General features: G+C 53.0%; 7 protein-coding genes across 7 annotated transcripts; 3 read left to right on the forward strand and 4 right to left on the reverse strand.

Annotated features, from left to right (window-relative positions):
* Positions 1–1120: 1120 nt before the first annotated feature.
* N0V89_006405 (uncharacterized protein) lies at positions 1121–2070 on the reverse strand (the record flags this gene model as incomplete). Its single annotated transcript, XM_056215175.1, has 2 exons — positions 1121–1731; positions 2064–2070. The coding sequence occupies 2 exons, from the start codon at positions 2068–2070 to the stop codon at positions 1121–1123; spliced, it is 618 nt and encodes a 205-aa protein (XP_056072442.1).
* A 991-nt stretch (positions 2071–3061) lies between these two features.
* On the reverse strand, positions 3062–4770 carry N0V89_006406 (uncharacterized protein; the record flags this gene model as incomplete). Its single annotated transcript, XM_056215176.1, has 2 exons — positions 3062–4532; positions 4586–4770. The coding sequence occupies 2 exons, from the start codon at positions 4768–4770 to the stop codon at positions 3062–3064; spliced, it is 1656 nt and encodes a 551-aa protein (XP_056072443.1).
* A 284-nt stretch (positions 4771–5054) lies between these two features.
* On the forward strand, positions 5055–6538 carry PRP40_1 (U1 snRNP protein; the record flags this gene model as incomplete). Its single annotated transcript, XM_056215177.1, has 2 exons — positions 5055–5062; positions 5431–6538. The coding sequence occupies 2 exons, from the start codon at positions 5055–5057 to the stop codon at positions 6536–6538; spliced, it is 1116 nt and encodes a 371-aa protein (XP_056072444.1).
* Positions 6539–6540: 2 nt separating this feature from the next.
* On the forward strand, positions 6541–7442 carry PRP40_2 (U1 snRNP protein; the record flags this gene model as incomplete). Its single annotated transcript, XM_056215178.1, has 2 exons — positions 6541–6548; positions 6617–7442. 2 exons carry the CDS (start codon positions 6541–6543, stop codon positions 7440–7442), a joined length of 834 nt encoding a protein of 277 aa, XP_056072445.1.
* Positions 7443–8958: 1516 nt separating this feature from the next.
* Positions 8959–9673, forward strand: N0V89_006409 (uncharacterized protein; the record flags this gene model as incomplete). Its single annotated transcript, XM_056215179.1, has 2 exons — positions 8959–9153; positions 9254–9673. The coding sequence occupies 2 exons, from the start codon at positions 8959–8961 to the stop codon at positions 9671–9673; spliced, it is 615 nt and encodes a 204-aa protein (XP_056072446.1).
* Positions 9674–10194: 521 nt separating this feature from the next.
* On the reverse strand, positions 10195–11526 carry N0V89_006410 (uncharacterized protein; the record flags this gene model as incomplete). Its single annotated transcript, XM_056215180.1, has 1 exon — positions 10195–11526. One exon carries the CDS (start codon positions 11524–11526, stop codon positions 10195–10197), a length of 1332 nt encoding a protein of 443 aa, XP_056072447.1.
* Positions 11527–12684: 1158 nt separating this feature from the next.
* On the reverse strand, positions 12685–14014 carry N0V89_006411 (uncharacterized protein; the record flags this gene model as incomplete). Its single annotated transcript, XM_056215181.1, has 2 exons — positions 12685–13894; positions 14010–14014. 2 exons carry the CDS (start codon positions 14012–14014, stop codon positions 12685–12687), a joined length of 1215 nt encoding a protein of 404 aa, XP_056072448.1.
* Positions 14015–14016: the final 2 nt, after the last annotated feature.

Here is a 14016-nt window from a genome sequence, read left to right on the forward strand (position 1 = left end):
GTCACTCGTTGGAGTGCCAGCCCTATCCATAGTATAGTACATCCTATCATATCATATCCTATCCTATACCTAAGCACCTACGTTACACATCACTTGCGAAGGCAACTTCTTCAACTTCTTCAACTTCTCCCTTCCTATCAGGTAGGTCTAGTACTCGTACTCGTACGTTTTGCAGAGGGCTAAGTGCTATATGTTTCTTTGTTTGGAGACTGCGCGTATTCCTTATGCATGCATGGAGTAAGTGCATTAGGGGTGTGTATATGCTTTGATGAGGTGCTTTGAAGGTGGTAGCTAGGGCCTGCGCGATGTTCAGGGAAGCTTAAGACGGAGGTTGGAACGCGTGGGATTGTAGAAGTGGATTTGGGGGGTGGATTTGGACTTGGATTTGGACTTAAATTTAGGTATAAGAGCGGAACGAATGGGGGAGTAAAACTCCACCCAACAGTCTCCTCTGGTGCAGATTAGTGCGAAGGTAGTAATCCTTCACGCGCTTATTACCCACCTACCACGTGCCTACCTACCCTCTCTTCTAGCTATCAAAAGCTATACTCTAGAGATTATCTCGAAGTGCTAAAATTCTAGCAACGTAGTACTCTTTTCTAGTACTTTTCTAGGCCGAAGTAAACTACGCGTTCCTGATTACGTATTATGGAAATTAACGCGTGATAGATCGCTGGGCACTGACTTGCACCGGAGGAGAGTATTGGGTGGAGTAATGCGCAGACATAGACAGGCACAGGCTTCTTTATTTCATTCCTGGCGTTGTCGTTGAGGGGGTTGTCTGAGGCCCCGGCCCCAAGGCACACGACTTTCGGGTGTAAAATCCGCGTTGGTTCGCATGGATAGTATCGATAGCTCTCACATGTCTCGCTCTTGGCAAGCTTGGATAGGATATACATACCATACCGAATGAAGTAGTGAAGGTGTAATAAGGTGACTGAGTATCTCATGCTTGCTACAGTGCAAAAGCCAGGTCTACCATAGCCTCGCTCGGGGGGGATATCATATCAACATCAAGCTGCAAAATCAACGCCGACTGATGCAAGCAACGCCCGGACAGCGCTATCAATGCTGTAGGTATATACATTACAGAATCTATGCTATGCTTAATGACTTCTTGTCATCGCTGGGTGGGTAGCTCCTGCGGCGCGGGAGCCTGCGAAGGCAGCTCTGCGGGCGGGCTCATAGGTTGCAGCGGCACGTCGGTCGCATGTGCGTATTTCATTGCAGCGTAACTCCCCGCGTCCATCTCCGCAACGCCATTTCTCGTCGGCGGCTGCGCAGGCATTTCTGCAGCGCCGTAGTGCGGATCGTACGCGCCTTGCGGGTAGACTCCTCCTCCTCCCCAGGCATACGTCCCATCCGCCACGCCTGGAGGCTTGATTTCCTGTCCTCCGTATGGGACTGGCGTCGCGTAGCTCGAGGCGGGGGTATCGAATGGATTTTGAGGTGGTTGGTCCGTGGGCGCAGCGTAGAGGTTTTTCCTCTTGCGGCGGCGGAGGAAGAAGAGGACGCCTGCGCAGATGGCGGCAAGGCCTACGAGGCCTCCAAGGATGCCGCCTGCGACGCCGCCTATGCTTATGGAAAACTTTGAGTCGCTTGTGGAGGTTGGTGTGGCGGTGAGGTTGAGGTCTGTGGTGGGTGAAGCGGATTGAGATGCGGTGGTGGAGGGAGTCGCGGTGGAGGTTGTAGAGGCGTCGGTAGAGGCTGGGGTGCTTGCGCTTGCGCGGGCTATGGGTGGGGTGGTGAGTATGGCTTGAGGGTTTCATTTTAGAGAGAGACATACTTGGTTGTGAAGGCTCTTTCTCGTAGAACGTGTATCCTGTTACGGGCGCAGAGTCGCACCAATACCTGTTCGTCCGGTCAACCACTGATCTATCTCACTTGCTTGCCGACATCACTGACCAGCTGTACGTCCGTGTCGCGCTCATAGACTCGAATAGTATGTTATTGCTGCAGAACACGCTCCCTGCTGCACCGCCCGCACCACACGATGACGATGTGCTCTCTCCCACCATCCAGCCTTCACTGCACGCCGTCCACATGGGGCATGTCGAGCTGACCGAGCATCGCCGGAAGTATTCCTCGCTGGTGGTCCACGTCGACTTTTCCGGATTGTATACCCACGGAGAGTAGAATGTCTCGCCGTTTTCGGTCGAATTCGATGTCCACGCGAAAGTCTCGAGGTTAGCTCTTCGTAGTCTGGCGGCGGGCGTGATGGCGGGCGTGATCGTAGGCGAAGCAACAGGAGCTGGGCTGCCGTATACGAGGGGTATTAAGAACGCGCATGCTGCCGCCGTACACAGCTTCATGTTGGGCGTGGTTTCTCAAGTGGCGCGAACGGGTACATGCAGTACGCATTCACAAGTTTGAGGATTGTCGTCAATTAGTCGCGCGAGCAGCGAAAGGCGCGCAGCCAAGCTTTCAGCGCCTTCAGCCATGATGCATGCTCGGCGGAGGAGCAATAAGGCTGGTTGCGCCGCAATCTGAGAGCTGGGTGTCGATTGGGTGAGGGCGACGCTATGTTTCGATGGATCCACCTGGTTAGACCCTCGACGGGATAACGTTTGTGTTGGTCGTTTAAAAATAGGTAAGTGGACGGATCAAAGTTGGGCCTTCTCCTGAAATCATGACTCGTGATGCCTACGGTCGCTTGGGGAAAAGCTGGGGGCTGAAACTAAGAACATCGTCGTCATCAGTTCTGTTTGGCCGTTGCCCAGGTCGCTTATAAGTTAGCGAGGGTCCTGGTACGACTAGCAGTATCAGCGTAAGGGAAGCTGGGTTGAAGTTGACTCTTTACAAGAGCATCGAGTTATGTTGACGGACTGGCGTCAGTGAAAGTATTCATATCGGAAAGGCTCTGGGCCAGAGAACAGAGTTGATTATCATTAAGCTTCCTTCCCTACGGCGACAATAGCAGGGACGTCTCGTACGTCCGAGGTCTCATTGGTCGCTAGATCCACGAGTCGAACCGCGTCGACGGAAAGCACACCAGCTGAAAGTGCTAGGAACTTCAAATCGGCTGTGTAGCATGCTCCAGGAGCGAGATGCCTTGTTATGGTTAGCAGATAGTCCGAGAAATGGGTTGGCGCAATTGAACGTACCCAATCCTGATATCCGTGGTCAAGCATATCAGCTCTGCTGTCTCTGTGCGTGCGTTCTTCTGTTTGGCATATACGATGTTCTCATCTACCACGGCATTCGCGAGCAGTTCTTTCTTGTCGGAGCGATAACCCGCAATTGAGGATGCTGACGATAGCGGTCGTTGCCTATCGTAGTCTCGCCGCCTCCTAGGGACAACCAAGACAGCAAGCTTTCGAGTTTTGTCGGACCGATTCACAATGAAGACATTCCAGTTGAACATTTCGCCAACTGTGACCTGAGGTGGTCCAGTTATTGTTAGGGTCACATGTATTGAGGTGTCTTGGTGTTTCTCCACCTGTTGCCCGTCTTTTTCCTGGGTAGCATTTGAGTCTGATTCCTGATTTTTAGGTGCATGTGTCAAAGGATTGCTCAGTCTGTGGGCCGCTTTCACCAATGCCGAATTTTGCTCGGCAGAAAAGTCCACGGCTGTCTGCCACCCAATGCTTACTTGGGGCTGGCAATCTTCCGAAACCAGGACCTTGGCCTTGATCTCCAGAGTCAACAGATGACCCTCGTTGCCAAGGAGTGGCGTGCCATCCACAGCCAGATCTGGCGTGATTTTATATAGAGACGTGAGTTGATCGCCAGGCTTGTGGATGTGCTTGATGAGACTGTGGTCGGATATGGGCTTCACCTCTCCTCCTCGCAACGACAGATGTACATCCTCGATGGTCAGCCGGCATCCAGTGATGTATGCGACCTCGAGGTCCAATGAGGCCATAAGAGACATGTCATTTATGGCGGATTGAACCTTGGAGTATCTCACTCGCCATATCAACGCAGGTAATGCACGGAAGAGCCGCCTTTGGCCGGTTCGGATCGGTCTAGTCAACTCTTTGGCGACAGGTGCAGTGGGCGCAATCTTGTTTATGCGCAGCGCAGAAAGGCGTGGATGGATGCCGGCCAACGCCGGATCGCTTTCAAAAGATTGAAGAAGATTCAGGGCTGTTGGGACTCTGCTCGGTAGGTATTCATCCTCAAGAACACTTATCTTCTCTGCTGGCTTCAGGGATGCTGTGGGCTGGAAGTACACCGCTGGCTTGTGGAAACGAGCTCTCGGACGACCTGTTGAGTGTGAGACAATAAGATAGCACCGGCGCAAAATGAGCTTACTTATGAAAATCTCCAACTTCCAGACCACGTAGATGTGAGGGGAGCCTTCTTCATCGTGGCGTACAACGACCGGCTCAATTGCATCAGTGATGGTCTCTGAAGAAATGACCTCTTTGGGGGGCGGTCCTTTAGCTTCCGATTCTGGTGGAGGAGCGGTACTGAAAGCAATCGCCTCTACGTTGACGGCTAGTCTTGATAGATAAGTTTTCAGAGTGGCGTCTTCCATCAACGGAGTACGGAAGACAATGTAGACTGGAACTAGTTCATCTAGAAGCCTAACGATAAGTAAGAGTGTGCATAAATATAATGCGGAGCCGACTTACCAAACAGGAGCACCTGCCGCTGCGACAGAAACGGCAGGACCGAGCCATTCTCTTCTTCATTGGATCCATCCCAGGACGTTATCTCGTCTTCGACATCAAAGTCGGAATCCGAGGGAACGACAGCTTCAAGAATCGAACTCTCGACGAACTCGGCGCTCCCACGAGGCTGGGCTTCTGTGAGGGCAGCCATCTTAGTAGCTTTGGAGGGCTGTTTGCACTAGTGGGAAGCCGGACATCGTCCCAGTAAGAGAATAAGAGGACGAGCAGCAATCACTACTCCGAGAAGTGTTGATACAATGGCAATCACGGGAGTGGAAGGTTAAGCAGTGAAGGTTGTCAGTGGGGTTAGCTCCCGTTCGCTCTCGCCTGCAATCGTCTGGTCCGTGCGCCATCACTTTTCAGATTCGCGCCTGTGTCTCCAACCCTCAACCGCGACACCGTCACCTAGTCCGCGCCATCGCTCGACCCGTCACCATGAACGGGTATCCGCCGCAGAATGGCATGCCCTTCCCGCCACCTGGAGGCGCGGCACCGCCGGCGCCTGTGTGGAAGAGCACAACCACGAAGGAAGGCAAAACCTACTACTTCAACGCGATTACCAACGTCACGCAATGGACGAAGCCAGAGGAACTTATGACCGTCGAAGAGCGCGCGACGGTGGACACCGACTGGCAGGTCCTCACGCACGATGGCAGGCAATACTGGGCGCACAAGGAGACCAAACAGACGACTTGGGACCCGCCAGATCAGGTGAAGCAGAACCTGGAGCGCATGAACAAGCCTCCACCCCCAGCACCTGCGTAAGTGGATCGCTCATATCCTCCAGAATGAATGCTAACGCCAGGTGTAGGAATTCGTGGGCCGCTGGTCCTGCCATGCCTACCGGCCCTCGTGATCAGGGTCGCTACGATCGCGAACCCATGCGCGAGCGCGACAGCTATCAACCGGACCGCCGAGATCGCGACCGTGACCGGGACCGAGACCGCGATCGTGAATCCGGTTTCGGTGGAGAGCGCGCGAGTATGGCATTCGCGCCTTCCAACGAGCTCCAATTCGCAAATCCGAACGACGCTGTGCTTGCCTTCAACAAGTTGCTCAAGCAGCTCAAGGTCCAACCTGACTGGGAGTGGACGCGTGCTGTTCGCGTCGGTATCAAGGATCCCAATTGGCGCGCAATTCCCGATCCAGAAAAGCGTGAGGAGGCCTTTCGGAAGTATTGCGAGGATCTCCGCGCCGAGGAGAAGAACAAGGAACAGGATCGCCAGCAGAAGCTGCGTTCCGACTTCATGGCAATGCTGCGCTCCCACCCGGAAATCAAGCACTATACGCGGTGGAGGACTGCACGTCCCATCTTGGAAGACGAGACGATCTTCCGGTCTGCCAAGGACGACAATGAGCGTCGGCGACTATTCGAGGAATACATTGTCACTCTCACGAAAGCCAACGCGGAGCAGGAGAAGGAAGACAAGAGGACTGCTTTGGACGGCCTGATGGGGCTGATGCAAACTCTTGACCTAGAACCCTTCACTCGCTGGCATGCGGCCGAGGAACAGCTCAAGGAAAACAAGGCGTTCAACAGTGACAAGTTCCAGCCACTCCATCGCTCAGACATGCTCAACACTTTCGAGAAACATATCAGGCAGCTCCAGCGGGATCACAACGATCGAGTCCAAGCCGAAAGGCGCGAAAAACAGCGCATCGAGCGGAAGAATCGAGACGGCTTCAAGCAGCTCTTGCAGGAGCTTCAAACGGATGGCAAACTCAGGGCGGGCACGAAGTGGAAAGACATCCATCCCCTGATTCAAGAAGACCCTCGATATATCGCGATTCTAGGGCAAGGTGGATCACCACCACTTGATTTGTTTTGGGATGCCTTGGAGGTCGAGGACCAAAAGTTCCGTACCCTACGCCGCTTCGCTTTGGCTGTGCAAGAGGTAAGTCTTCTCCAGTTCCTATAAATATGACATGGTGGCTAACAAGTACCAGGATGAACGCTTTGAGGTTACAGCTACGACCCCTTTCGAAGAATACTTGAGTGTTATGCGCGCTAACCCACGTTGTGACCATATCGACGATCACACCATGAAGCTTATCTTTGACTATGTCCTAGCCAAGGTCAAGAAGCGAGAGGCGGACGAACTGCAGGAGCAGGAGCATGACGCACGTTATGCGATGGATGACTTGCGAGCCGTACTGAAGCGCCTTGAACCACCTGTGACCGTTTCAGATACCTGGGAAACGGTACGTCCTCGTGTTGAGAAGACGAAAGAGTACAGCGCACTAAAATCAGACTCACTCCGCCAATCCGCATTCGATAAGCACATGCGTCGCCTCAAGGAGAAGGAGAGCGATCGCCGCGATCGCACCCGGCGTGATACGCGAGACCGCGAGAGGGACAGGGACAAGGATCGAGACAGGCGGGACCGACGGGATGATCGTGAGTACCGCAACGGGCATTCTGACTCTCACCGACGCCACCGTACGCGCACACGCTCACCTGAACATGATCCTTACGCCGCTGAGCGTCGCCGAGCTCAGGAAGATCGAGAGGCACGGTACAGGAACAATGACAGCACAGGTCTCTCTCCTCCCCCCCGTCGTGACCGTGAACGAGATAGCGATCGGTACAGCGGTTCCCGCCGGGGTAGTGGCGACTTCTACGGGCGTGAAAGGCGTGAGCGCGAGGCTGAACGCGAACGCTCGTACATTCCGCGAGGCGATCCTGCTGCTAGCCGCGCAGACCCGCGTGAGCGTAGTGTGAGCGAGCTTGATTACGGTGACGGTACGGGGGCCCGCACCACCTCCGCCAGACGCCGACGCGAGAGTGACGAAAGCACTTCTAGGCGCGATAATAAGGTATGATGCTCCAACCTTTAACATCTATTGACTCTCGTGCTAACTGGTCACAGCGTCCGCGCTACTCTCCTCGTGCTGATCGTAAGTCCAAGACTCCTGTTCCCGAGCCTCCCAAAGAAGAAGAGCGTGCTCTTCGATCGGGAAGCGAGGAAGGGGAGATTGAGGAGGATTAAACGGACAACACCATTCCCTGCAGAACCGTTGTGTCGTTTTATTGACCGCGTAGGCTGGGCACCTTCAGATTCCCTCATTCCCATCTCTCGTAATGCTTTACATGCGACCTGCCGTCGGTCGCTGCCAAATCGACGACTTGCGTCAGCAAGGCCCGTCCCAAAAACCAATCATGACGAGTCGCGCAAGGCGCCTAGCATTTGAACAAAGTTTGCGCCAGCTGCAGCGATGAACTATCAACGACTCTTCATTGCAACGGTCCGTTAATGTACGGAGTGTTGCTTGAAGGAGCGGCTGTCATCGTCAGCATTACATACTCGCTGAGAAGAGTGACTCGGCAGTTTTTCGATTGACTTTTTTTCTCCTTTCCTGCGCGAGCTTTAATTCCTATCATATAGTCTATATAACATCGAATAGAACCAGTTTGCTGAATAATCCTTCCCCCTTGCTCAACGTCTATTGATTGAGTCACCAGCAGCTGAGTTTTGAGGTGGGAAGACGGTCACAGGCCACTGTAGCCAGACGAGAAAGTTGAATTGAGTATTACGTCGATAAACTATCGAGTCAGAGCATTTGACACTGATCACCGACGGTGCGACCATGCCTATCCCCGTGGCAGCGCGCTATACAGTTCTCCTCATTGAACGTGGCTTTTATCGATACTTCACCTCTACCACACTCGATGAGCCAATGGTATCTGGATTGTACTCACATGAATTTTGAAGGATTAAATTCATGCTTGTGGGAACTCTGAAGCATGACACGCCTAGTAGTATGCGAAGGATTACTAAGTATGAGGCATGAAGGTCTTCAGTAGAACTGTAGGCGAGCGCAAGGAGATACGCTGCTGCGGTAGAGGTTGCGCGGACTATTTGCTACATGAGCGTCAAATGAGCGCGGTGAGTCTGCTATGGGTGAGACTTAGACAGTGACGTCTTAAACATAGTTCGCAATCCACGAAGAGCGCCATCACAAGAACATGTATGACATACGAAGTTCTGCAAGCAGTTGATAAAAGTTATCCGCGCCCGCATCACCCATTCTGCAGCTGAAGCGACCATTGGCCGGATGATTATTTGACTAGTGATAATATGTTCATGAGGGTGAGAATTGTACCCACCTACGGCACGGCCATGCTCGCATCATCCGTTCCGCTCCAACATTCTTCGCTGATAAATGCAACCTGAATTCATAATCGCGAAGGAGATGATCAATTCCAATACCACAGACACGGCCCGAAGGTTGGTATAAAGCTAGAGGTTCATAATGTCAAACCAGCATCATCCCCCAAGATCTTCTCCTATCAACTCACTACCCATCCCTCGATTTGAACAACAAAAGAATTAACAAAATGGTCCAAGACGTTAAATTTGGTGCCTTGGTCTACGAATACCAAACCATGGACGTAGTCGGCCCCTTCGACCTCATCAACACCGCCGGCAGAGGCGCATCCGAGTACCTCCTCACGCACAACGCAATCTCCCCCGAAACCGTCGAAAAAGCACCCAACTTCCTCTTCTACCACATCGGCCAAACCCTCGAGCCGGTGACCCTGATGACCAGCGGCTTCACCATCACGCCAACCCACACGATCGACGACCCCCCCTGAAATCGACCACCTCCTGATCGGCGGCCCCATGCCCGAGTCCTTCGAATTTCCCCAGAGCTACGTCGACTTCATCAAGCGCCATCACGCAGCTGGGAAAACCATCTTCTGCACCTGTACCGGTGCAGCGGCCCTTGCGTCCACGGGGATCCTCGATGGGAAAAACGCCACCGTCAACAATGTCGAGTATAAGTGGATTACGAACCGCTATCCCAAGGTAAATTGGTCGAAGGACAAGAAGTGGGTCATCGATGGGAACATCTGGACTGGTGGCGGGGCAGTCGCTGGGATGGACATGTTTGCCCACTGGTTGGAGAAGAGCTTTGGGAAGGATGTTATGATGTCGGGCGCGAAGAATCTGGACTACGAGCCGAGGGATATTAATGGCATTGGAGGGGTTATTCCGTTTCGATATGATAAGGAGGGGAAGCAGGTTTCGACGACGGTGTTTCCGAACTAGGGCTGAGGTTGGTGTGTACCGGCTTTGTTTGGTGACGTAGTTTAGTCAAGCACACTGTTATCGAGAACCTAGTGTTTTGTTTTGTGGCCGAAGGGAACATCGTATGCTCTGCTGCTGCTACTTCTGTTACTGCGAGAAACAGTGATGCGTGCTCGTCTAGATAGATAGGTCATCATCAATCTGTGCTCACAGGGGCCAAAGGAGAAATTCATACTCTAAAAATTATGGGCTAGCTTATCCCTAAGAAAGTTTAGTGAGCACCAAATAGGATATGACCTCAGGGTAACTCACTACCAAGTGTCTAAAATTCTAATGTAATGGTGTATCGTCGCTTCAATCACAGGAGGTGCTACCGCCAGAACCCCAACTTATATCATCGGCCACTGTGACTGTACAAAAGATAGAACCTCGTCGCGTACTCGAATTTTGGGATGTTCGTGCCTTCGAACGCCGGACATACCAAAGGGAAAACTCCAAAACCCCGTGCTACCTGGATCAGCTTCTTGACTTGCATTTCTTGCTCATTCCTCATCAACGACGTAGCCCCACTCGTGACTCTCCTGTCCGTTTGTACCCCACATGATCCCTTTGAGCCAATCTTTCAGCACCTTCGCGTACTTGCCGCTCTCACCATCATCTCCCATGGGTACAGTGTAGTCTTTGCCGCGGAAGTGGATGAGACCAACAGGAGCAACAAACCACGCAGTGCCCGCCCCAAACGCCTCAATCAGTCTTCCTTCATCAATGGCTTCTACAACCTCCGCCATGCTAAATTTGCGTTCCACAACTTCAACTGCCTCGAGATCCTCATGTCCAGCCGCCAGCCGCTCCTTCGCCAGCGCCAGCACCGACCGTCTCGTCACTCCATCCAGCACAATCTGCTCCGTCAAACACGCCGTAACAAGCTGCACCTTCCCCTCCCTCGTCCGCCACACAACGAAAAAGTTACTAGCCCCCGCCTCCGTAACGAAGCACTCCTCCCCAAACAGCCACAGAATCTGGTGGTATCCCAGCGCCCGAGCTTCGCCCTGCGCAACGAGCGAAGGCCCGTAATTCGCTCCCACCTTCGCATACCCGAAGCCTCCAGGCCACGCGCGGATCATATCATCCTTCGACGCGAGAAGCTTCATCCCCCCCTTCAGGTCGTCCATCGGCGCAAAACACGTCAGGATAACGAAGAGCAAGGCTTCGCTCGGTCGCTGGACGCCAAGCGCGGGATCAGACGCTATCATCGTGGGGCGGATATACAAGAACGAGCCAGCGCGTTCTTTCGGGAGCCACTTCGCGCCGTCGGTGGCGCAGAGCTTAACGATGAGCTTGAGCAGCTCGTCTGGAGGGAAGCCGGGGAGGGCAATCCGGTTCGTGGATACGAGCATGCGGGCGCAGTTTAGCGAGGGGCGGAAGAGGCGGAGTTTGGAGTCGTGCCCGCGGTAGAGCTTCATGCCTTCGAAGCATTCGGTTGCGTAGTGGAGACAGGATGCTGTGGGCATGAGGGAGAGGGGGCCGTAGGGCTGGAGCGTGGGAGCTTCCCAGCCGGTGGAGGAGGTCCATTTGGCTTGGATCATGTGGTCGGTGCAGACCCTCTGCGAAGCCATTTCTGGTGAGCCGATGGCGGGGACGGGACGGGGGGATGTGGTGTAGGTAGTCTGCAGGAGGGAGGCGTCGAGTTCGGCGAGGGGCGTTGGGGTGTCATGCTGTGACTTTGTGGCGGGCAGTTGTGTGATTGAGTTGGAGAGAGAAGCGGATTTCAATTGCGAGGGCGCGGACTTTTCGAGGGCGTGCTCGATGCCGTGTGCAGTGAGTTCGGAAACATTTTCTTGATCCTCAAGAGGCGTGACGGCGATGGGGGGCATTGTGGATACTATGGACCAGGTTCAAGAGGGATGTTCTGAGCTGCCTTGGATGTGAGACGGCGTTGGATTAAATAGAGCGGAGATAGCGGAGGGTGCGCACGAAGGGGTCTTTATACATACCTGACTTTTCAGGGAAGAGTCACCCTGCACCATTGCTCTTATCACGGGCCCTATACCCGATCAAGCAATATGATTGAGCTACGGTTGAACTAGCGTACTTTGCCATCACATTATCTTCTGGTTTGCAATATTCGTGGAGTGCCCTGGTACACCTGAGCATGGTCTGAAAGCTCTTCAAAAAAATATGCATCGCGAAATGATTATTCGTCTAGTTGGATGCTCAATCTTGCAAGAAGCCAGCATGTTCTCACAAGCAGCGATTGACTCCATTTGCAATTGATTCTAGAAGACGGCGACGCAGTCCTTAGTTCCGCGCTGTTGTTGTACCTGTGGTATGCGTCGTCGTAGGGCGCACATACCACGTGCCTTGACTATCCCATCTTGACCGCTAGTATCCGAATTCCAGCCTATGAGCGCTCAGCCGAAGAGCGGAGCGACAAACGACTCATTCTTTTAAGCCGCGCAGAGCTCGGGTCGGAACTTCTGCTGCCCGTTCACAACACGAGAACATCTTCGATTGAGCTTTGCGATATCGGAGGGGTTGGCCATCAAGGTCGCATACCTGTAGCATGGAGATGGATGGTTGAATTCCGCCCTATGCCGCGACAAACCGATGTGGCTGAATAGATCCCGTGCGGTAGCTTCGCCCTCCAATTTGGCGAAGGAATCGACTTGGTATTCTATTCTAGTACCAGATACTTCTCGTTCTATGGTGCGGTAAGGTCTCCTCGCCAGCTTGCTCTTTTTCCTTCGCCAAATCGTATAGAAAGAAGTCGAGGAGGATAGCGTTGACCTTTGCATCTGGTTGTAATTTGAGAATCTCCCGGCGGAGGAGCTCGATTGCCCATATACTGCAGCCTTAGGTTCTGTTAGCGATAGTCAACGAAGAGTAGCCAGAAACTCTTACCTCTTATCTGCACCTCCCATGAATGACCCGGTTCGATCATCTCGCCGCGCCGTATGCGACCTTCAAGCGGTGGACAGTAGTTGACAAGGCCCAGAGAATGCAGTATCTGCGGGACGCGGTAGTCTGATCTGTTAGCTTTCCTCAACTTTTTTCCGCACTACGAGAAACTTACCTGCAAACATCGTAATCTTATCGATATCATCAAATTTTCCATACCCCTCTCCATCAAATGCCGCCCACAAGTCTGCCACAAAGATCTGCGCCCTTTTCAAGAAACGCACCTTCTTCCTCTCAAAGACAGCCTCGTCATGAAAGCAAGCGAAGCGGTCGGCTAGGAGATTGACTAGGCCGGCTGCGGAGCCTTTGGCGTCTTCTATGAGTGTGATTACGCTACCGTCAAAGTGCTCGTGGAGGACGCGGCCGGCCTCGCGTAGGCACTGGACGCGTTGCGAGAACATGGGTATTTCTTCCGCGGTTGAGGAACGGAATACGTGGCGCAATAGGTCTTCCGACCAGCCAAGTCGTTTTGAGGTTGCGGGCTTTGTCTCTTCGGGGGCAGAAGGTTCGGGAACAACTTCTGAGGTCTCAACCTGGTCTGCCTGAGCGTCATGAAAATCTGCCGATACAGTTGAGTCTTCGCTGGAATTGTCATCAAGCGATTCCTCAGATAGGGTCTGTGGAACAGGTTCTAAGCTGCCTCCTTCGGCTGGATCTGTGGTGTTGAATTGGCTTGTAGTAGGTTGCTGTGATGATGGAGGATCTGGGTAAACACCGGTATTAAAAGCATTATTTGGTAGACGAGGAGCGTCGGGGTCTTTCCATGGAGGTGAAGTCTCCTTGGATAATGCCGCGGTAGCATTGCTCGGCGCGTCTTCTTTATCCTCCTCATGGTCAAACCAAAACTCCGGACTTGTGATCGGTATACCCTCATCAAGGGCTCTTTGCAATGCAGCAACAAGACTCCAGTATCCAGTCCACTTCTTCCCCTTATAGTCGACAGTAAACCTTTCCTCGTCGCTCTTTTCACTCCAAAAGCTGAAGTTCAGGAGGTCCATGGTGAAGATGAAGTTTACTGTGGCCTCGTCTTTCGCCTTTGGATGAAGCTCATGCTCAGCCCACGTCTTCGTACTGTACTGCCGCTTTTGCATTTCTTCTGATACGGCAATCGCAGCTAGTTTGGTGTGTGCCATACTGAGAGCGACATCGATGCTGTTATCGTAAACGAACTGAGCGTCTCGGAGCACTTTCGTTTCAGGAGGCGCGTTTGGATTCGAGCCTCCGAGGCCGAATTTCTGCCTTAGCAACGCCAACAGCTCGTGATCCACATCATCGTCCGACATGCTGCCTGATGGTCCTCGAGTCGCTGTGGCAATCCCTCGATGAATGAAAGAACTTCCAAGTCTAACTCTTTAGTGGTGTTACGCTAACTTTCGAAAGTCAAGTGAAGGAAAAGAACAACATGT

The sequence above is a fragment of the Didymosphaeria variabile genome, assembly GCF_027946475.1.
Source record: "Didymosphaeria variabile strain IMI 356815 chromosome Unknown scaffold_4, whole genome shotgun sequence".
Taxonomy (NCBI): Eukaryota; Fungi; Ascomycota; class Dothideomycetes; order Pleosporales; family Didymosphaeriaceae; genus Didymosphaeria; species Didymosphaeria variabile.